Source organism: Acanthochromis polyacanthus, chromosome 20, assembly GCF_021347895.1.
Source record: "Acanthochromis polyacanthus isolate Apoly-LR-REF ecotype Palm Island chromosome 20, KAUST_Apoly_ChrSc, whole genome shotgun sequence".
Classification (NCBI taxonomy): Eukaryota; Metazoa; Chordata; class Actinopteri; family Pomacentridae; genus Acanthochromis; species Acanthochromis polyacanthus.
The window spans coordinates 29,619,142-29,640,312 of NC_067132.1; the positions used below are offsets into that span (position 1 = coordinate 29,619,142).

At 38.0% G+C, this 21,171-nt stretch overlaps 1 protein-coding gene and 1 long non-coding RNA gene across 8 annotated transcripts in view; both read right to left on the reverse strand.

Annotated features, from left to right (window-relative positions):
- rps6ka3b (ribosomal protein S6 kinase, polypeptide 3b) overlaps positions 1 to 21,171 on the reverse strand; it is a 71,720-nt gene that overhangs the window by 5,618 nt on the left and 44,931 nt on the right. For 2 of the 3 annotated variants that reach the window (XM_051940121.1, XM_051940123.1), the window contains 19 exons: positions 17,632 to 17,748; positions 15,786 to 15,867; positions 14,338 to 14,418; positions 14,141 to 14,220; positions 13,771 to 13,877; positions 13,078 to 13,115; positions 12,819 to 12,961; positions 11,739 to 11,809; positions 10,286 to 10,374; positions 9,965 to 10,029; positions 9,770 to 9,872; positions 9,526 to 9,635; positions 7,506 to 7,631; positions 7,135 to 7,224; positions 6,525 to 6,683; positions 5,310 to 5,471; positions 2,136 to 2,212; positions 1,899 to 2,016; positions 27 to 167 (listed from right to left, as the gene is read on the reverse strand). In XM_051940121.1, the coding sequence (XP_051796081.1) occupies positions 27 to 167; positions 1,899 to 2,016; positions 2,136 to 2,212; positions 5,310 to 5,471; positions 6,525 to 6,683; positions 7,135 to 7,224; positions 7,506 to 7,631; positions 9,526 to 9,635; positions 9,770 to 9,872; positions 9,965 to 10,029; positions 10,286 to 10,374; positions 11,739 to 11,809; positions 12,819 to 12,961; positions 13,078 to 13,115; positions 13,771 to 13,877; positions 14,141 to 14,220; positions 14,338 to 14,418; positions 15,786 to 15,867; positions 17,632 to 17,748 (1,959 nt within the window). Of the gene's footprint in view, positions 1 to 26; positions 168 to 1,898; positions 2,017 to 2,135; positions 2,213 to 5,309; positions 5,472 to 6,524; positions 6,684 to 7,134; positions 7,225 to 7,505; positions 7,632 to 9,525; positions 9,636 to 9,769; positions 9,873 to 9,964; positions 10,030 to 10,285; positions 10,375 to 11,738; positions 11,810 to 12,818; positions 12,962 to 13,077; positions 13,116 to 13,770; positions 13,878 to 14,140; positions 14,221 to 14,337; positions 14,419 to 15,785; positions 15,868 to 17,631; positions 17,749 to 18,794; positions 19,169 to 21,171 lie in introns of those variants that run through there. The other variant, XM_051940122.1, reaches the window with a different exon arrangement.
- LOC127531274 (uncharacterized) lies at positions 175 to 1,890 on the reverse strand. Of its 5 annotated transcripts, XR_007938232.1 has the most exons (5): positions 1,363 to 1,890; positions 1,090 to 1,320; positions 733 to 774; positions 670 to 690; positions 175 to 627 (listed from the first exon to the last, which is right to left on the reverse strand). It is a non-coding gene; the product is annotated as an uncharacterized LOC127531274 (long non-coding RNA). The 5 variants fall into 5 exon arrangements; XR_007938228.1 differs by having other exon boundaries at positions 1,090 to 1,890; XR_007938231.1 differs by lacking the exon at positions 733 to 774 and having other exon boundaries at positions 1,048 to 1,890.

Here is a 21,171-nt window from a genome sequence, read left to right on the forward strand (position 1 = left end):
GGATAAATTAGGGAAACAGACGATACCTTAACCAGGTGAGGAGCGTCCTGTCTGTTCAGGGTGTATTTGGGCAGCTGGTCTCGGTGCGTCACCCAGGGGTGTCGGAGGACCTGACCGGCTGTCAGACGCTGGTGGGGGTCCACATGGAGCATCTTGGAGACCAGGTCCTGGAGGTCAGAGGTCACAATAAACCAAACGTGAACCAATAGACTGGAAATGACCACAGGAAGTCCACAGTCACTGAGCCCAAGGCAGGTTTCAGGTGTTTTTTCTACTCGTTGTGGCTCATTTTTTACTACAAAATAAAAGTCCTGCTCCTTCATAGAAACAGAACAACCACGACTAGAATTAGAAAGAACTGAAAAATGTCTTCTGTGCCGTATCAGAAGTGGAAAAAAGTCAATTCTACATATTATGCACAATTAACTATTTACATTTTTTCTAGTTTCCAGTTTTGTCGTACACTGGCTGCAGTTCAGCCGAGGAATCCATGAATTTTTGTCATGTGCAGCCTCATTTTTCTTCACTTTTGTCAAAAATTTCCTCATTGTTGTCGAATTTTCCCTCACTGTGGGTTTATCCTTCCTCACTGTAATCTAATTTTACCTCACTGTAAACTAATTTTACCTCACTGTAAACTAATTTTACCTCACTTTAGTCTAATTTTACCTCACTGTAGTCTAATTTTACCTCACTGTAGTCTAGTTTTACCTCACTGTAATCTAATTTTACCTCACTTTAGTCTAATTTTACCTCACTTTAGTCTAATTTTACCTCACTTTAGTCTAATTTTACCTCACTGTAGTCTAGTTTTACCTCACTTTAGTCTAATTTTACCTCACTGTAGTCTAGTTTTACCTCACTGTAGTCTAGTTTTACCTCACTTTAGTCTAATTTTACCTCACTGTAGTCTAGTTTTACCTCACTGTAGTCTAGTTTTACCTCACTTTAGTCTAATTTTACCTGACTGTAGTCTAATTTTACCTCACTTTAGTCTAATTTTACCTCACTGTAGTCTAGTTTTACCTCACTGTAGTCTAGTTTTACCTCACTTTAGTCTAATTTTACCTCACTGTAGTCTAATTTTACCTCACTGTAGTCTAGTTTTACCTCACTGTAATCTAATTTTACCTCACTGTAGTCTAATTTTACCTCACTGTAGTCTAATTTTACCTCACTGTAGTCTAGTTTTACCTCACTTTAGTCTAGTTTTACCTCACTTTAGTCTAATTTTACGTCACTGTAATCTAATTTTACCTCACTGTAGTCTAGTTTTACCTCACTGTAGTCTAATTTTACCTCACTGTAGTCTAATTTTACCTCACTGTAGTCTAGTTTTACCTCACTGTAATCTAATTTTACCTCACTGTAATCTAATTTTACCTCACTGTAATCTAATTTTACCTCACTGTAATCTAATTTTACCTCACTGAAGTCATCATTTAATTATAGAATTCTTGTGACTTTTGGTTGCAGCTGAGTCTCTAATACATATATTTTTACACAATAGGTTACAAATTGTTTAATTTTTGGCTTTTTTTTAAAAGAAGACAAGTAGAATAAAGTAAGTCGGACGAATCATCAACACTTTAAAGCTGAGATTTGGTGAAGTTTCCCAGTGATGACTCGGTTAAGAAGCATACCAAAGTTGAAAATCTGACATTTCTGTTCTGCTTGTACATTTTAGGGCTCTGATGAATGAAGTAATTTGTGAATTTAAAAAATAAGGCAACACACATTAAACACATTGAAAACTACACTGTAAAATTAACATTTAACTTCATTTCTGCAAACTTTATACATTAGATGCTCCACAGAGATAAAAGTGTGATTTATTCCCTCCATCTGAGCGACTCTTTGTGCTTCTGTTGGTGTGTTTATCGTGTTGGTTTCAGCACCTTTGCTTCAGCAGACACAGAGTTCCAGTATCCTCCACTGAGGGAAAACTTCCCGCTGCCGATCCGAGCCAGAATCTCCTCCGGCGTGTCCTCTGGTCCGTTAGCGAAAGGAGTGAAACTGCAGGAAGGAGGACAGGGAAGAGGATGAGCTGCAATAACACACCGAGACCAGATGAAAACGTTGCTCTGTTGCATGAAATTTTCTGTAAGTTGAACACAGAAACGCATCAAACCGACCCCGTTAGCATGGTGTAGAGCAGAACTCCCAGACTCCAGATGTCACAGGCGGCATCGTAGCCCTGCTTCTTCAGCACCTGACAGGAAACATTTAAGTAGAAATGAACATCCGACAGCAGCTTCTATCACAATTCTGCAACACTTTCTACATCAGGGGTGTCAAACATGCGGCCTGTGGGCCCAAACCGGCCGTCCACAGGGTCCAGTCCGCCGTTTTCCTGTGTTTTGTTTTTCATTTGTCCATGTTACGGCCACCAGTATTGGTGTGCCGTTCGTTCTGAGGTGGTGCTTTGTTGGGCCTTTTGTTTTGGGAGAAGTTTGTGTGTGGGTGCAGCTGTGGCTTGTTGCAGAGTCTTTTGGAGCCCCAGCTGCCAGCCGTTTCAGCTAATGATGAAGCTGATGACGACCTGCACTTCCGTCTGGTTCTCCCCGCCCTCCGGCCATCTTGATTGGACCACCCTCCAGCTCCTCCTCCCCGGACCAATCGGAGGCAGCCAAGCACCACACCTGTGGACTATAAACCCCCACCACGCCATTAGGCTGGGTGGCTGGTGTTTAGACCAGTCCACCCTGGTGCTCTCTGTTCCGTGGTTCTGTGTACTTTTGTGTGGTCTTTTGGTCTGGAAGCACTTGTGGTTGTGCTCCAGACAACCCTGACCTTTTGTTAGCAGCTTTTGTTTAGTGTGGAGACTGAGGCTCCACTTGTGTAGTTGCTAACTTGGTATAGAAACCACCATGTATGCTGAGCTTTTGTAAACTATGCTCATTATGCACATTGTTCCAGAGGCACCAGTTCTGTTTAGTTTGTGTGTACACCATATTGTATTAGTTTTTGTTTCCGGTGGTGGGTGTTGCTTCTGTTGTTCGGTTTGGCTAGGGAGTTTAGTTGGTTTTCTTTGTGTTTAGCTTAGTTGTAAACTCTGTTAGCCGTTATGTTTTATTCTGTTCTTTGTTTTAGCAACACCCACTCGTCTTGTGTTTCGTTGTCACCTTTTTCGTTCCTTTTACTACTAAGCAATAAATCCCTTCACCTAAACCAATAACATCTGGTTATTTTGTTGCATCCAGCCAGCCCCGAGAGGTTGGATCGTAACAGTCCATTCTTTTGTTGTTTTCTGTAACGTTTTTGTCTTGTTTCATCTTGCTTTTGCCGTTTTGTGTCTCACTTTTGTCATATATCGTCTGTTTTTTGCTGTTTTGTCTGATTTTTTTTTTTTTTTGTTTGTCATTTGTCTCATGCTTTCGTTGTTTTGTGCTTCTTTTTGTCTCTTGTTGTTTCTTGTCTTATTGTCTCTTTGTGTTTTGCCTTATTCGTTGTTTTCCATTTCTCTTTTGTCTCGTTTGTGTTTTTTGTCTATTTTTGTTGCTTTGTTCCTTTATTGTCATTTTTGTCTCATTTTTTCTTTATTTTGTTGTTTTTGTCGTTTTCCGTTTCTCTTCTCGGTGTGTTTTGTGTCCATATTTTTGTTGTTTTGTTCCTTTTTTGTCTCATTTGTGTCCGTTTGTCGTCGTTTCGCTTCTTGCTTTAGTCAGTTTTTGTCTCATTTGTTCCTCCTCGCACTAAATCAAAGGAACCATTAGGAGTTGTGGTTATTTACAGGTTATTATGCTGTGATTTTACTGGTCACTGGAGATCAAACTGGGCTGAATGTGGACCTGAACTAAAATGAGTTTGACTCTCCTGCTCTACATGATCACATTTATACCACTTATACTTCAGTTTAAACCTCTTTTACTGCCGCTGAGCTTCTTTGTTTTTGGACGTTTGGTGAATAAAACGCGCTCAGATGGAAATAAAATCACATTTCAAGCTGTTCAATAAAACCTAACAAGAAGAAAAGAACATGTTTGCTGACTGTTGTTAGATTTTGTGATTAAAAAAACATGTTTTTAGAGTTTTTTGGAGCACCTTTCTGCATAAATTCACGCCCTAATTTAACAGAAACCACCACTTATGTTGGTGTCGAGGTTTTTTTTAAAAGCAGCTGATTACACTTTAGCTTTTAAGCTTATTTGCATGAGTGAGTCAGAGCAGAAACACTTTGACGGCAACAAAACGCTGAATTATACATGAAAGCTGCAGAAGTTAACTGTTAAATTAGCTGTTTAAATTTAAAATAAAAACTGTTTAGCGGTTTTATTTAATTATGATGCAAATTTATGCTGCATGACGCACAAAAATCAAATTAGAGTAAGTTCCTGAGTTATTATGTTTACAGGAAAATCTCCCAATTAGAATTAAAATACATTTTTTATGAGTGTTTTGTTTTTCTGTGTGCGATATATATCACTATGACGACTAAAATCACTAAAGCAAACAGAAACTGGAGAGAAATAACTGAAAAAGTCTGAATTTTTCAGTTCAAAGTGACATTTAATAGCCCCCAAGTCGTTCATTTAGTAGTTAGCTTGTGTTTTCTGCAGCTTTCGTGAATAATTCTGTGGTTTAATTAAGTTTTTTGTTTGTTTTTGTACGATATATATCATTATGATGTCTAAAATCACTGTAACAAACAAAAACTGGAGAGAAACTAGAGAGAAATAACTGAAAAACTCAGAATTTTCCAGTTTAAAGTTTGTGTTTTCTGCAGCTTTCGTGTATAATTCTGTGGTTTAATTAAGTTTTTTGCTTGTTTTTGTATGATATATATCATTATGATGTCTAAAATCACTGGAACAAACAAAAACTGGAGAGAAAAAACTGAAAAAGTCAGAATTTTTCAGTTCAAAGTGACATTCAATAGCCCCCAAGTCGTTCATTTAGTAGTTAGCTTGTGCTTTCTGCAGCTTTCGTGTATAATTCTGCGGTTTAATGAAGTTTTGTTTGTTTTTGTACGATATATATCATTATGATGTCTAAAATCACTGTAACAAACAAAAACTGGAGAGAAAAAACTGAAAAAGTCAGAATTTTCCAGTTTAAAGTTTGTGTTTTCTGCAGCTTTCGTGTATAATTCCGTGTTTTGTTGCTGTTCAGGTGTTTTTATTCTGACTCATTGATGCTAATAAGCTTTAAAACTACAGTCTAACCTCTAAATAAACGGATAAAACCTCCTAACGCCAAACATGAGTGGTTGTTTCTGTGTAATCAGGATGCAAATTTATGCAGACAGGCGCTCAAACACGAAACGAAAGCACAAAAGAGGAGCTAAAATGCTGGATCTGAGCTCTGACCTCGGGGGCGACGAAGTTGGCGGTGTAGCACGGCGTCATGAGCAGCCCGTTCTCCGCTCGCAGCTGTTTGGCGAAACCGAAGTCGCAGATCCGGATGGACTCGGCGTTCCCGCTCTCGTCCACGTACAGGATGTTGCTGGGCTTCAGGTCTCTGTGAACCACCTGAGAATCAACAAAAAAAACACGAAGTCAGAGAGTTAAACTGAGCAGACGGGGAGGATTTCTGCTCCTTTTTCACCGAATCATCAAACATCGACGTTCAAGCAAAGATCACAATCAATACCTTTCAAAGTGTGAATATTTATCACTTTTAGGTTGTTTCTTAGCAAAAATGACAAATACTCTGACATAAATGTGAATGTTTACCATTTTTTTACATCATTTATCGGCGGAAACAACAAATATTCTCTCTTCAAATGCGAATATTAACCATTTTTATGTTGTTTTTAACCAAAAATGACAGATGATTTCTTTTAAAATGTGCATATTAACCACAATTATGATATTTTAAAGCAAACATGACGGCCAATACCTTGTAAAGTGTGAATATTTACTATTTGTATCTCATTTATAGGCAGAAACAACAAATACTCTCTCTTCAAGCGTGAATATTTTTATGTTGTTTTAAATCAGAAATGACAATTATCGTCTTTTAGAGTGTGAATATTTACCTTTTTATATTGTTTACAGGCAGAAACAACAAATATTCTCTCATCAAATATGAATATTTACCATTTTTAGGTTGTTTTCAAGCAAAAATGACAAATATTCAGATATAAACGTGAATATTTACCATTTTTAAGCTCTTTTAAAACACTGTAGGCAAAGCAACACAAGTGTCTGAATGCCAAAAACAGATTCTGGCACTGATAAATAGTATAATTTTGGGGATTTTTAAAAAAAGATAAACATGCGGTTGAAATCTGCAGTGGATTCTGAGGTTCAGAGGATGGAGTGAGTGACTTCTCTGTGCGCCTTTATCACTTTATTTGCATGGAGGGGTTTGTAACATTAAAAAAAATGGAATTATCCTTTAAATCCAAACCCTAAACAGCTCAAACCTGCAGAATAAATCAGATAAATGCATCCACAGCAGGAACAAGCAGCTGATTAGCTCATTAAATGCTGCATTTCTGAGGAGATTTTGCTCAAATTTAATGCATTTTGTGAATTTACACTCCATTAAAACTACATTCTGAGTCCTGAATAACCCACCCCTTGCACATGCAGGTACTCCAGGGTCTTGGTGATGGTGTAGAGGACGGCGCTCGCCTCTCGCTCTGAGAAAAACTTCTGTCGGAGGATTTTGTCGAGCAGCTCGCCGCCCTTCATGAGCTCCGTCACCAGGAACACCGAGCGGCCGTCATCGTACACCTACCGCACAGAAATTTAAAAAAACCACACATTTAGTCACCCAGTCGCTCTGTGAACTCGTTTACTGTCAGTTTTACTGGATTCTACAGCTGCAAGACGACTAAAAACAAACATTTATAGGGTCGAAGTTAGAAAATACAGTGTCAAATAAAAGAGGAATAAAAATCAACAACAACTGATGACAAAAAATAAAAACATTTAAAAGCTACGACATGCAAAGACACAAACTTAAATACACTTTACTCCCATTAATTAGTGATAAAAAGCATCATCACACAGAATGTGACGTTTTCTTCTGTTTCAGTTTGAGATCCACAGAGGAACCAAAAAACCACGTAACAGGTCCTGATGTTGGTGATGCCACTTACAAACCACCACCGAAGCGTTTATGCACCGAGTTCTGGAATAACAGCCTGAGAAGCGCTAAAATAAATCCTACGGAGCGACTCACATCCTTGAGGGTGATGATGTTGGGATGCTGTCCGTATCTCAGCAGGATCTCCACCTCCTCCGTCGGGTCTCTCTTGGCCTTACTGATGATCTGGAAGAGCCACAAACAGCATTTACAGTGAACAGCGTGCTATTAGTCATGCTGATCTAAACACTGTAGGGCCTCTGCCTTATTGTGTTTTATAGCCAGGTGAAGTTGTAATAACGGTGACGAATTATTCTGAAGAACCAACAAAAACACTAGAATATATCGAGATCTTTCATACGGAAATGTCTTGTTTGAGGTAAAGCAGAAATATTAAGAGCTTTGTGAATGACGTGTAGGAGCCCTGAGTGTGTAAAAAGTGGAGGCAGATGCTGTGGATGTCTTACTTTGACTGCGTACTCCATCCCCGTGCCTTTATGTATGCAGCGCTTGCAGATGGAGTACGATCCGACTCCGATGTCCTCTTTGATCTCGTAGGCGTCTGAGAACTGAGACGTGCTTCTGTGAAGTTGCTGCAATCAGACACAAAAATAAAAACACACATTACCACTAATGATTTATGATAAAGAGTGCCAGCATGTTCAGGTAGAGTTCTGGAGGCTAAATGTTGACGGATGTTTCCATATAAATCTTAAACATTTCCTCATTTTACCAAAGAGCGTCAGTGCTGTGGATCAGATATAAACCTATGTGCATTTTAACAAAACATTCATGTTTAATTTCTAATTCTTTCTCTTATAATTTACAGTAGAAGCTTCGTTTAAAGCTTTTAAATGATTTTACGCAGTCGCCGTTTAAGTTTCATAAATTTTTGTAAAATTCTAAATTTTCGTTCGGTCAAAGCATCTGAACTGAAAAGTGCGGCTAATTTTCGTCTCCTTCTCACAATTTCTCCTCTACATGAACAATTTATACACCAAGATGTTGGTATTTTTGTCCTCTTTCTCTCAGTGCGAGTCCTTTTGCTGTAGGATTTAAGTTTTTTTCATAAATCACCTCAGAGTAGAGCGAGTCGACCAACTTCTCATCGACTCAAGCGCTAAAATGTTCGGTGAAAATCAGAAACGGTGAGTCTCTTTAACCTGCCACCAAATCTGTATAACACGGAGCACGGACATGAAAATACATGAGCATGTTCAAAACAAGGCTGTAATTCATACTGTGGAAGATCTTTTTGATATGACTTTTAGTTCATGAGCTGCGACGGTTTCGGTTGCGGTAGTTTCAGCACCTTCTCCTGTCTTCAGTGGACTTTCTTGCAAACGACATTTTCCGGTTCTAATTAGTGTTTAATGTGATGTTTAATTTCTGACATAATCTCCCAAAACATCAAGTTAAGCCTCTGTGATTCTTTCATATAAAACTTACTTTCATTCATTTTTATCCAGAGATTGACCCACATCTGTTAATAAAACGGGATACTGCTGATTAAAATTGCATAATTGACAGAAATAGAACCGCATCGTCTGCATACGGGAGGAGTCGATTCTGAATTTTTTGGAAAGTAATTCCAGAGACACCAAAATGTGATCTTTAATCCCCTTTAAGATCAAAAAAGATTGATGTACTGGGCTGCATCAGTGAACTGTAGCTGATATCTTAGATTTTTATGGTTTATTTTGTCTCCAAGAGACTTTTTTTGTGCAGATTCAAACTGTGACGACTTTTGTGACTTAATAATAAATGCTGCTTGTAAACATTTATAGTTTCTCTTAACCAAATACAAACAAACAAAAAAGTTTCTACTACAGCGGCATTGAGAAAAGACTCCCAACAATCAAAGTTTTTCTTCAGAACATGATTTTGGACTAATTTTCAAAGGCAAGAATGAACTTTTACACACAATCTGTGACGAGTTCTACAGCCATACATCCAACATTATGAATTTAAAACCATACTCTGATTGAATAAACGGCATAAATTAAGTAATTTTTGCCTTATTGTTATTGTTTAGGTTCATTGGGGAACTCACTGTGCTGCGATCTTTGGCTTTCTCCATTGCAGATATTTAAAGGTTACTTTCTTTACTTTTAAGTTCTTATTTTGGTCATTTTAAAGGTTAGCCGAACAAATTGCATCTTATTTTTTTCAGAACAGTCGAGGCTATCCAGATCTTTCATCATTTGTTCTGATAATACTTCCAGATTTTTTATATCAGCCTTTAAATTAAGGAAAAACAACAATTTGCTCTGTTTTTACGTGGATTTTACCATAAAACGCTGGCAGTAGAGATCTGTTTTAGTAATTGTGAAGGGAAAATAACATCAGAGCTGTGATGTACACATGCTGTATGAGTTAGAAATTAGAAGAAAATACACGTTATGGAAATGAAAGTCTTGTTTTATTATTTATGTGCATCATCAGGAGATCTAAACCCTGCAGATTCAGTAGTAAGTTGTTGTGTACCTGTACTATAGCGTTAGGTAGTGGTTGTGTTTCCTCCTCTGTTATGGCCACAAAGCTGAATCCTCTGAACAGCTGATGGGCGTTGGCACTCGGAGGGACCCCCGGCGAGTCTGGAAATAAATGAATAAATAAAAACCACAGGAACAGCTGTTAGCGGTCAGCGAAGTCAGACTTTTACGCAGAATGTGGTCCAGCTCGGCGGCCCGTGAAGGACGAGGCGAGGAGGTGAAGCGAAGGTCCGCACCTCTGGGCGTTTTGGCCGTGAACTCCGGATCGAAATAGAAAGTGTCGTCAGGTCGTCCTGCAGCCGGCTTGAAGGGAGGGTGGATCTCACGGCGGTAAAGTTTCTACAGGGAGAGGAAACGTGAGGAAAGTCAGCCAGAAGCCCGATGAAAGCACAAACCCTCATTATTAGAGCTTTTTAAATACTGAAACTGACATTCCAGTCTATGGTGCTGAAGAAGTGATGCCTCTTGATCTCCTCCACTCCATCTGGTCCGGCTCCTACAAAATAAAATAATATCAGCTATTGTGCAGCATCAGACCTCCTGTTACTGTGACTTAATTTGATTAAAAAAACAGCTTTTTATGTAAACATAATTGGGTTAGTCTGTGCCATTTTTCGGAGCCCAAAAACTGACATAAATGACTGGATTTTAAAGCATAAGCTGGGATTTCATGCTTTTGTAGTTCATGTTTATCCTCATTTTTGAATGTCTTCAGAAGAATATTCTGCTCGTTTTTTGCTTTAAAGTTGTACCTAATCTGTTGGCAGGGTTGCGTTTGAAAAGGTTCCTGAGGAGACTCTGAGCTTCCGAACTCAGAAACTGCGGCATTCCCAGCTTGGCTCTGCATTAAAAAAAAGGAAACAGAAAGTTGGGATAGAGAAATGAAAGGCGGCAGCAAAGACAACAACATCTCCAGTGTCCATATCGTGCATCCAGACTGAAAGACGAGACGACAACACGTCACTCTCAGAGGAAGCACAGTCAGCAGTCCAACCGTCTAACGTCAGCACTTTCCTACACCGACAGCGAAACAGAGACACAGGAAGCAGGAGGGTTAATACTTCCTGTGATTCTTGTTTTTAATTTCTTTCCCTGTCATAACACACCCGGTGTGATATAAACCACAGCTGTCCTAGTTTACGGCTGCGTTCACTCTGAGAACTGTTTCACTCCACTGAACGCAGGTTTGAAAAGCAATTTATCTTTAAAATAACAACCAACATTCACCAGAGCAAGAAACTGAGAAAACAGAAATAATCGTCGGAGTTTCAACTTTCCCACGGTCCTTGAACTACTCGTCTGTGACACACGGTCCCATCAGAAAAAGGAACTTCTAATCAAATCTAACTTTTTATGCACAAACTTTAAAGTGAAATCTTACAATTTATTTTTTTATTTTTGTAATTTAGCCCATAATGAATTTTTTTTTATTTTTTTTAACCAAAATTAAATTATAACTACATCTTATTATTTATTACTATGTTACTCGTCTTGGAATTTTTACATATTTTTTCATTTTTTTAGTTCATTTAGCTTGTAACTTTCTACACACAAACTTTGAAGTGAAATCTTACAATTTCTTTTTTTTTAATTTTGTAATTTATTTTTGTAATTTAGCCCATAATGAAAAATTTAGATTTTTTTAACCAAAATTAAAATATAACTATATCTTATTATTTATTATTCTGTTACTTGTCTTGGAATTTTTACATATTTTTTCATTTTTTAGTACATTTAGCTTGTAATTTTTTACACACAAACTTTGAATTAAAATTTTGTATTCTTTAATTTAGGATTTTTTTTTTAAAGTAAAATTTTAGATTTTTTTCAAAATTAATCATCTTATAATTTGGACTTTTCAGCGTGAATATTTTTGTTGTGTATTTAATTTTTTTTTGTTTTTGCACACAACCTTTAAATTGTAATTTATTTATTTTTTATTCTGTAATGTAGGCTTTTTTAATCAATTTTTTTTTTTTTTTTTACCATTTAAATACCTCTATTCCCAGAGTTTGACTTTTATTCTGAAACATCCTGTCTCTCTCCGGCCTCCTCCCTGTCTCTGCTGCTGTAAATTCTTGTTATCACGCTGAGTGCTGCTCTTTGTCTCCTCTATAATAAATCCTCTTTCTCTGAGCTGACTCAGGATGTTCTCTGCTGTAATAAAAGCCGCTGTGTGATCGTTTACGGTGTCCGGTGTCTTACTTGAGGATCATGGTCATCGTCTCTTTCCGGTCTTTGCCTTGAAACGGCAGCGTTCCCGTCAGCATCTCGAACTGGGGGCGACAACAGAACACTTCTTTATGAAAAATGTTATTTTTAACCACAGAAAGGTGACCTGATGCAGTTGCTGCATTGGAATAAACACACAAATATCTGACTTTTACACTTAAAAATCCCTGATTGCATTGATTCTGATAAACTGAGCTGCTAAAAACAACACAGTAATGCAAATTTTGGAAATAAATCCAACCTTCCAGCCTTGCCCTTAGCTTAATTTCTGAATTTCCTGCGTTATATATCGATGTTGCACGCTATAAATAAATATTTTCTTCATCAAAATGGAAATTTGTAAAGAACTGTTAAAAATCCCCATTGAAGTGAATGGGAAGTCGGTTGGACAATCGCCAAAAACGAGTCATCTTTAGAACCTTGTAGCTCTGTTATAATTTAAAGTAGAAGCTTCATTTCAAGCTTAAATAACTCACAAGGCTTTGAGTATTACTCATGTTTTAAATCTGTGTTTTGATATTTTTCACGGATTTTACGCAGTCGCCGTTTAAGTTTCATAAATTTTTGTAAAATTCTAAATTTTCGTTCGGTCAAAGCATCTGAACTGAAAAGTGCGGCTAATTTTCGTCTCCTTCTCACAATTTCTCCTCTACATGAACAATTTATACACCAAGATGTTGGTATTTTTGTCCTCTTTCACTCAGTGTGAGTCCTTTTGCTGTAGGATTTAAGTTTTTTTCATAAATCACCTCAGAGTAGAGCGAGTCGACCAAACTCTCATCGACTCAAGCGCTAAAATGTTCGGTGAAAATCAGAAACGGTGAGTCTCTTTAACCTGCCACCAAATCTGTATAACACGGAGCAGGGACATGAAAATACATGAGCATGTTCAAAACAAGGCTTTAATTCATACTGTGGAAGATCTTTTTGATATGACTTTTAGTTTTTGAGCTGTGATGGTTTCAACACCTTCTCCTGACTGTCTTTAGTGGACTTTCTTGCAAACAACTTGACATTTTCTGGTTCTAATTGGTGTTTAGGTCCACGTCTCACCATCAGGACGCCGTACGACCACCAGTCGGCGCTGTGGGTGTGTCCTCGCCGGTTCACCACCTCTGGAGCCATGTACTCCACCGTCCCGCAAAACGAGTAGGCCTTGTTCTCGTGGTCGATCGACTCCTTGCTGAGGCCGAAGTCTGAGCAAAAAAGCGAGAAGAAAGTTAACTTTGATCCAGAAAAAGTTGCCGAAATGAGCAGCCGGAGTGACAGAAACTCACAAAAACATTTTGAAAAAAGGTGCAAAATGACTCACCAGTCAGCTTGATGTGTCCCTGCTCGTCGAGAAGGATGCTGGAAGAACAGAAACTCTTTGTTTTCAGACGGAAAACGATTAAAATGCACCAATACTCAGCTGAAAATCAACTTTTTCAGTCTGGTGTTGATTGATTTCATGTATTTAATACTACCCCTGCGCTTAAAACTGATTGGATTCATCCGTTTCTCTTCTTATTTACATAATTAGGTCAAATTTACACTTAATTATTACTTGAATTTCTATTTTTAGTACTTATTGCTTTAATTTTTCAAAATTTTCGCTTATATATAATAATTTCCTGTCTTATTATGGCTTTTAATATCATGCAATGTCTGTTTTTATTGCGTTTTATCTGTAAAGAATCTCGTCTTATATTTAATTTGTGTGGAAAACGCTATAAATATTATAAATTATGACTGATTGGTTGATTCTGTATTTGTCAGAAATATCATGATGTGAGGAAATAAATCTGTTTTAGAGTCACATTGTGAAGTTAGCACAACTTATGCAACAAAAAGAGACACATTATTTGGGGAAAAAATAGCAGAATTGTCCTTTAAGGTTGACGTACACCCCCTGTCAAAAGTTTTAGGACGCTTCCTCATCCAAATGAATGAGAAAGCGTCCTAAACCTTTTGACAGGGGGTGTAAATCCATAATATTAGGTCATGGTAATGTTTATGTTCGTACTTCTCAGGCTTCAGGTCTCTGTAAATGATGCCGAGGCCGTGAAGGTGGTCGAGGGCCAAGGCGAGCTCTGCCAGGTAGAACTTCACGTCCTCCTCCGTGAACATCACCTGTAGCACAGAAGTCGGTTCAGACACTCAGAAGTTAATATTTATCAGGATTTTAAAAGCTCTGAACACCTAAAACATCCGTGTGTTTAAGTCTAACACTTAAAGGTTCCAACTACTTGTTTTCTGTTTTATTTATGGCACCATAACTGTGTCATAAAGTACAAAAGTCATGTCAGAGTCTCTACTTCTTCATTGCGTTTCCATAGAGGTACAAGACGTCTTTATTTCCTGTTTTACTCTTCGTGTACGGACTAAGACGTTACCTCCTTGGAGAGGCGAGTGAAGAGATCTCCTCCTCGGAGGAAGTCCAGGATCAGGTAGAGCTTCCCCTCCGTCTGAAACGCTGCAGAGAAGGAAAGAGGCGTGAGAAAAGATCTAAAATCCTGCAGGGCGAGCAGCAACAGGCCCTGATTGGCTGGCTGGTGACGGAGCGATGCGATACGATTGGCCGGCTGCTCACCGTAGTGCAGCTTGACGATGAAGGGATGGTTGACCTCCACCAGGATGTCTCTCTCCATCTTCGTCCTGACCCGGTCTCGGACTGCAAACACAAGACAACACGTGAGAAGATAAAAATACGGCAGAGCTCCTCGTCCAGGTTTCCTGTTCTGGCTGCAGAGACGTCCAGATGGCGCTAGATGAGTAAGCGAACCACAGGGGAGCGCAGGAAAAGTAAGAAAAATGGAAATTAAGAAGGAAGAACTGCACAAACAAGCAGGAAGAAAGAACAAACTAAAGCAGAAGGTTGGGTTTTTCTGCTCCTCACAGCTTCTCAGGTCTTTGGATCTGTGTTTGGTCTCATGTCAAGGTGTGAATTTTGAAGAAAAAAATAAACATGAAGCGAATCATCACCTTTTGGCAACAACTAATGAAAATGCAGAAGCTTTGTTGAATAAGTTAGACTTCATTAGGGCTCAATGATGTTCCTAATGAAGTCGGTGACCATGTGTTTTATATATTTCATCTGAAACTCACTTAACAGGACACCGCTGTATGTGGAAGTCCCTAGAAAACAAAAGCTGTAGTTATTCTGGAATATTCTTCACTGCTTTTCTACAGTTGGTCACTAAAGTTGACCAGCAAGTGTCCAATTTTGATGCTCTTTCCAAATCAAAGTAGCTTAAAAAAACTCCAATTTAACTTTTATTTCACTGCATATTCAAGATGTTAATTCTAAAAGTCACTCAACAAGAAGCAGCCTCAAAACAACAGCTGTCTAAATGGCCATAAAGAATTACAAAATTACCACGAAAATACCTAAAAATACCAAGAAATTACACAAAACAACCAAAAAAACCCACAAACACATGATACAATTGACAGTAGTCAAAAAACAACCATAAAGAGACACAAAATGACAACAAAGAGATAGAAAATGACCACAAAAAGACATAAATGGTCCAAAAATTATAGAAATGATCATAAAGAGTTACAAAATATACACAAAAAGAAAGAAAAAATACCAAAACAATTACACAACACAACCACAAAAAGACAAAATGACCACAAAAGGACAGGAAAATACCAAAAAAATTACACAAAACAACCACAAAAAGATATAAAATGACCACAAAATGAAAATACCAAAATAAACATCCAAATTACAGTGAAGAGCCACAAAATGACACAAAACAACCACATAGTAGCAAAAAATGACCAGAAAAAGACAGAAAAATACCAAAATATTACACTTCACAACCAATAAGTGCCTAAACGCAATAAAACAGAAACATGACAAAGAACACAAAATGACACTAGAGTAAAAAAAAATGAAGCTGCAGCCTCAAATAATCAACAGCATTATTAGAATGTTAATAATTAGTTTAACCTGCTAGTTTTCCATCCATCTCACTACACATTTACGTTGGTTTTTTAACAGATATTGTGTAGAAAAAGTCAGATTTGTACCTTTCAGCGTGGCTTTCTTCAGGACCTTCATGGCGTACAGCTGACCAGCATCCGGTCCGGTGATCTTCCTCACCAGAAACACCTGCAAACAGGCAAAGTTTTCAGATAAGACCTGTAGATTTGGTCAGTTTTTGTCGATGGAATGACATCACACATGATTAGTTCAAGGAAATCAGAGAGTTCTTTCTGTTTTTGCAGTTTCTGTCTGTGATAAATGGTGCAAGTTAGCTCATTTATATTTCTGGTTTTGGGGTTCAGGGAGTCAAAATACAACCACAAACACACACAAAATGACCAGAAAAAGACAGAGTAATACCAAAAATTTGAAAAAAAAATGATCACAAAGACATAAAAAAATCCAAGAAGTTCCACAAAACAAACACAAAGAAAAACAAAATGACAATAAAAAGACAGAAAAATAGCAAAAATGACAACAAACAACCACAAAGACACACAAAATGACCACAAAAAGACCGAAAAATACTAAAAATTAGGCTAAACAAACACAAAAATACCAAACATGACCCAAAACAACCATAAAAAGACAGAAAAACACCAAAAATTACAAAACAACCATAAAAAAACAGAAAAAGACCACAAAACATGGAAAAATACCAAACATGACACAAAACAACCATAAAGACACAGAAAAATACAAAAAAATGACACAAACAAACACAAAGAAAAAGAAAATGACAATAAAAGACAAAAAATAGCAAAATGACAACAAACTACAAAAACACACAAAATGAGCACAAAAAGACCGAAAAATACTAAAAAATTATGCAAAACAACCATAAAAACACAGAGAAAGACCGCAGAAACACAGAAAAATACCAAACATGACACAAAACAACCATAAAAAGACAGAGAAAGACCACAAAACACAGAAAAATACCAAACATGACACAAAACAACCATAAAAAGACAGAGAAAGACCACAAAACACAGAAAATACCAAACATGACACAAAACAACCATAAAAGACAGAGAAAGACCGCAGAAACACAGAAAAATACCAAACATGACACAAAACAACCATAAAAAGACAGAGAAAGACCACAAAACACAGAAAAATACCAAACATGACACAAAACAACCATAAAAAGACAGAGAAAGACCGCAGAAACACAGAAAAATACCAAACATGACACAAAACAACCATAAAAAGACAGAGAAAGACCACAAAACAGAAAAATACCAAACATGACACAAAACAACCATAAAAAGACAGAGAAAGACCACAAAACACAGAAAAATACCAAACATGACACAAAACAACCATAAAAAGACAGAGAAAGACCACAAAACAGAAAAATACCAAACATGACACAAAACAACCATAAAAACACAGAGAAAGACCACAAAACAGAAAAATACCAAACATGACACAAAATAACCATAAAAAGACAGAAAAATACCAAAAATTAGACAAAACAACCACAAAGACACAAACTGGCCATAAAAAGACTGAAAAACATGAAAAAATGACACAAAACAATCACAAAGAAAAGGAAAAAGTCCTTAGAGAGACATAAACTGAGCATAAAGAGATAAAACCACCTCAGACAGAAGCAGCTGTGTTTGTTGTCGTGTCGAGGTGTGAATGTTGTCAACGATGAGTGGAGTTAAAACGAGCAGCGTGGATGTTTTCATGTGCGATTTTCTGGGCCACACTCATGCAGATAAACACACGTCGTTCATTCATGAAGACGACGAGCGTCGAGGGCCCTCGGCTCGCCGTCTCCATGGCAACGGGCTCTCAGACAGCGGCGTTGCGGGGATTTGAGTGGAAATGAAGAGCACACTTCACTCTCACACAGCTGGAAGGTAAACAAACACGCACCTTGCCGAAGGATCCTTGTCCCAGAACTTTGCGGAGCTCGAACTGTCGCGGGTCGGCCTTTTCCGATCCCTCCTTCACGTGGTGGGTGATGCTGATCTCTTTGATTGGCACGTCATCCTAGAGAAACACACCAATAACGTCAATTATTAGATTAGAAAACCCGTTACCTGCAGCGAAGGAAGTGTTTGCACAATCACAATTCTTTTCTTTTTACAAAAATAAGCGTTAAAGCGTTAAAAACTGGATGACTAAAGCAAAGTCAGCATGGCTCAGAAACAGTGAACAGAGCAGAGAGTAGTTGGAGATCCATTCAGCATGGAGAAACAGCTTTCTACTGATGATGATGAGTCAAGGCTCAAAAATGTAAATAGTAAATTATTAAAACACACGGAGCTCCTACTTTTTCCAGTTTTACTCAGAGCTGTTTTTGGTCAAATAAATCCTCAATGAATTCAACTTGGGTTAATTTTTTAAAAACAATCTATGGCTTTTCAGCTGTCACCCTGCAATTAACTTTTTCAGATTCTCTCTATTTCTGAGGGCTGTTCTGATTCCATAGAAGTTCAGGACTTCATTATACAGAGAAAACTGAACTTACAGTGATGAAAGATGAAAAATTTTCCTTGGAATTTAGAAGTTTAACAGAAAAAGATAACCATTTGCCCAAAGAACGTCCTCATTTTGTCAATTATCTACATGATAAAACTTCAGAAATATCTTCAATTCCACTCGGCGCTCAGATATTTAGCTTAAAATTGCAAAAAAACCCAAAACAAACACATCGAAAACACACAAATGCACATATAAATGGGTGTCTGTATAGTTCTAGCTCCGTAAAAAAACAATAAAAGCTTGTTCAGCTCATAAAACTTCCACTGATACGAGCAGATTTGCCGTCTGAAGCCGCTCCGGCCTCCGTAGACCATCATGCATTGCAGGGCGCGGCCTCTGAAAGTTTTCTGACCAACAACAAGTTCATCATCAGCAGAACGTTTCGGTTTTTCTGTGAATCCGTCGACAGGTTGGTTCCCAAACAGCGTCGCAGCGGGAAGCAGCAGCTCGGTTGCCATGGCGACGCTACCTGCCTCCGTTACCGAGTAAACACACACACACCATCTGTTTTCCTACCCATCATCCTCTCTGCTCCCTCCCTCCCCTCCTACCTGCACATCCCAGGTGGGTGACCTGCTGGCTGCCAGGTGCCCCAGTGCATTGTGGGTCCTGTAGTCGCGGCTGCGGCGGCCAAGGCTCCGCGGCGCTAACATGCTGCCGACTGCCAGGCGGAGGGATGCAGCCGGCTTCTCTTCCTCCTCCCTCTCTCTCTCTCTCTCCCTCTCTCTGTCACTCTCAGTCTGTCTCTCTCACCCTCAGAGGCTTCCTCACCCTCCTCCCTCTGGATTTCTCGCCTTTTCTATCTTCGTTTGAACCGTTCTCACCTCTCTGAGCTCCCAAACAGTCTGGGTAAAGTAGTCAAACACTTCATCTGATCTGTGAGTAAAACCTGCCTCACCGTCTGAAAATACCAAACACATCATCTGTTAGTGAAGACTGAGCTGCTCCAACTGCTCCAAACAACCACAAAAAGGCAGAAAATGCCCCAAAATTACAATAAAATACACGAAGAGCCACAAAATGACACAATACAAGCATGAGGACACACAAAAGGACCACAAAGACAGACAAACTTCACAAAACAACCACAAAGAAAAAGAAAATGACCACAAAAAGACAGAAAAACACCAAGAAACTACACAAAACAACTATAAAATTACACAAAATCACCACAAAAAGACCAAAATACCAAAAAATTACACAAAATAACCACAAAAAGACCAGAAAAGACCAAAAATACCAAACAATCACACAAAATAACCACAAAGACAGAAAATACCCAGAAATTACACAAAACAACTACAAAAAGACAGAAATGTACTGAAAATTTACACAAAATAACCACAAAAAGAGCCCAAAAAATTACACAAAATAACCACAAAAAGACAGAAAAACACCCAAAATTATACTAAAGAAACATAAAAATAATCAGAAAAAGACCAAAAATACCAAAAATCACACAAAAGAACCACAAAAACAGAAAAGTACCAAGAAACTACACAAAACAAATCAGAAAATTACACAAAGTCACCACAAAAAGACCAGAAAAAGACCAAAAAATAAACAAAATAACCACAAAAACAGAAAAGCACCCAGAAACTACAGAAAACAACGACAAAAAGACAAAAATACCCAAAAATTACATCCACAAATTGTAAAATCCAAACCATAAGAGCTGCAGTTTATTGATAAAACACGTCAGAAGATCATAAATGAAGCTTCACAGACCCAAAAATCACGTTGTAAAGGTGGTTCAGATTGAAGCAAAAGTTGCTTCATTTACAGGCACCAAAAATATTGTTTCCTTGCCTGAAAAAATCCAAAAATTCACCAAATTTTTGAAAATTTGCAAAACCTTCAGGAAGAAAATTAAATTTAAAAAAAAATGCCCCAAATTTAGCACGAAAAGTCTTGCAGATAATTTCAAAAACAATTTTAAAAATAATCTAGAATATATATACACATTTTTTATGCCGATTTAAAGACAGTTTGAGCAGTTTTTAACCATAAACTTGTAAATCTCTAATTTTTTATGCGATACAAATAAAACTGTCAGAAGAAAAAGTGTAAAAATGATTAAATAAGAGCAAATATCAGTAAAACAATGATATTTTGGCTTATTTAAATGTAATAAAACAGGTTATTTTTGTGTTCTCTCTACTTCCAGTCGAGCTTTTTCTTTTTCTGAATCGATGCAGGGTTTTATGTTTAAATATTTTAGTGAAAAATGTAGGGTAAAAACTCAGCGCATTAAAAATAAGATTCACGTCAAACACGAAGCAGGAGAAATAAACCAAAATACAAGCAGCACCTGAGGAGAAGCGCTCCTCCAGAAATATCCTCCCGACACGTCGTTTACGCCGCGTGTCGCTGAGCGTGAATCACCGCGGCGCCGTATGGAAATGAGTTGTGTTGACATTCAGACGAACGAGTCGGTGAGTCAGAACCAGATGGAGGATCAGGATGCTCATGTAGCACCTCCTAATCACAGGATCAGAGCTGCAAACCCGACACCTGTGCTCCGACAAACACGCAGACACCAGCAGCAGCAGACACACAACACACAGCTACACAACAGCGACACACACCTGCATTCACACGCCGGTCGCTCTCGCTGCTTTTTCCATCTTAACGTGGACGGAAACACGGACGCTGCTGATTGTCTGTTAATGACAGATCTGGAAACAAAATCCGCTCTTTGCTCTCTCTGTGTTTAATTAATAAAGAAATTAGCTTCTAGTTTTATTTTTCTCCTGGAAACAGCAGCTGAAATAACATCTGTTTAATCACAAAAGCAACTTTTCCTGAAAAAAATAAAAAATATAAAACTGGAAATTCTTTCTTAAGCTTTAATCCTTTGAGGGTGACTGAAGAAACTTTTTTTTAGTTCATTTATAGATTTTCCACGCATGTTATCTCTTGTTTTCT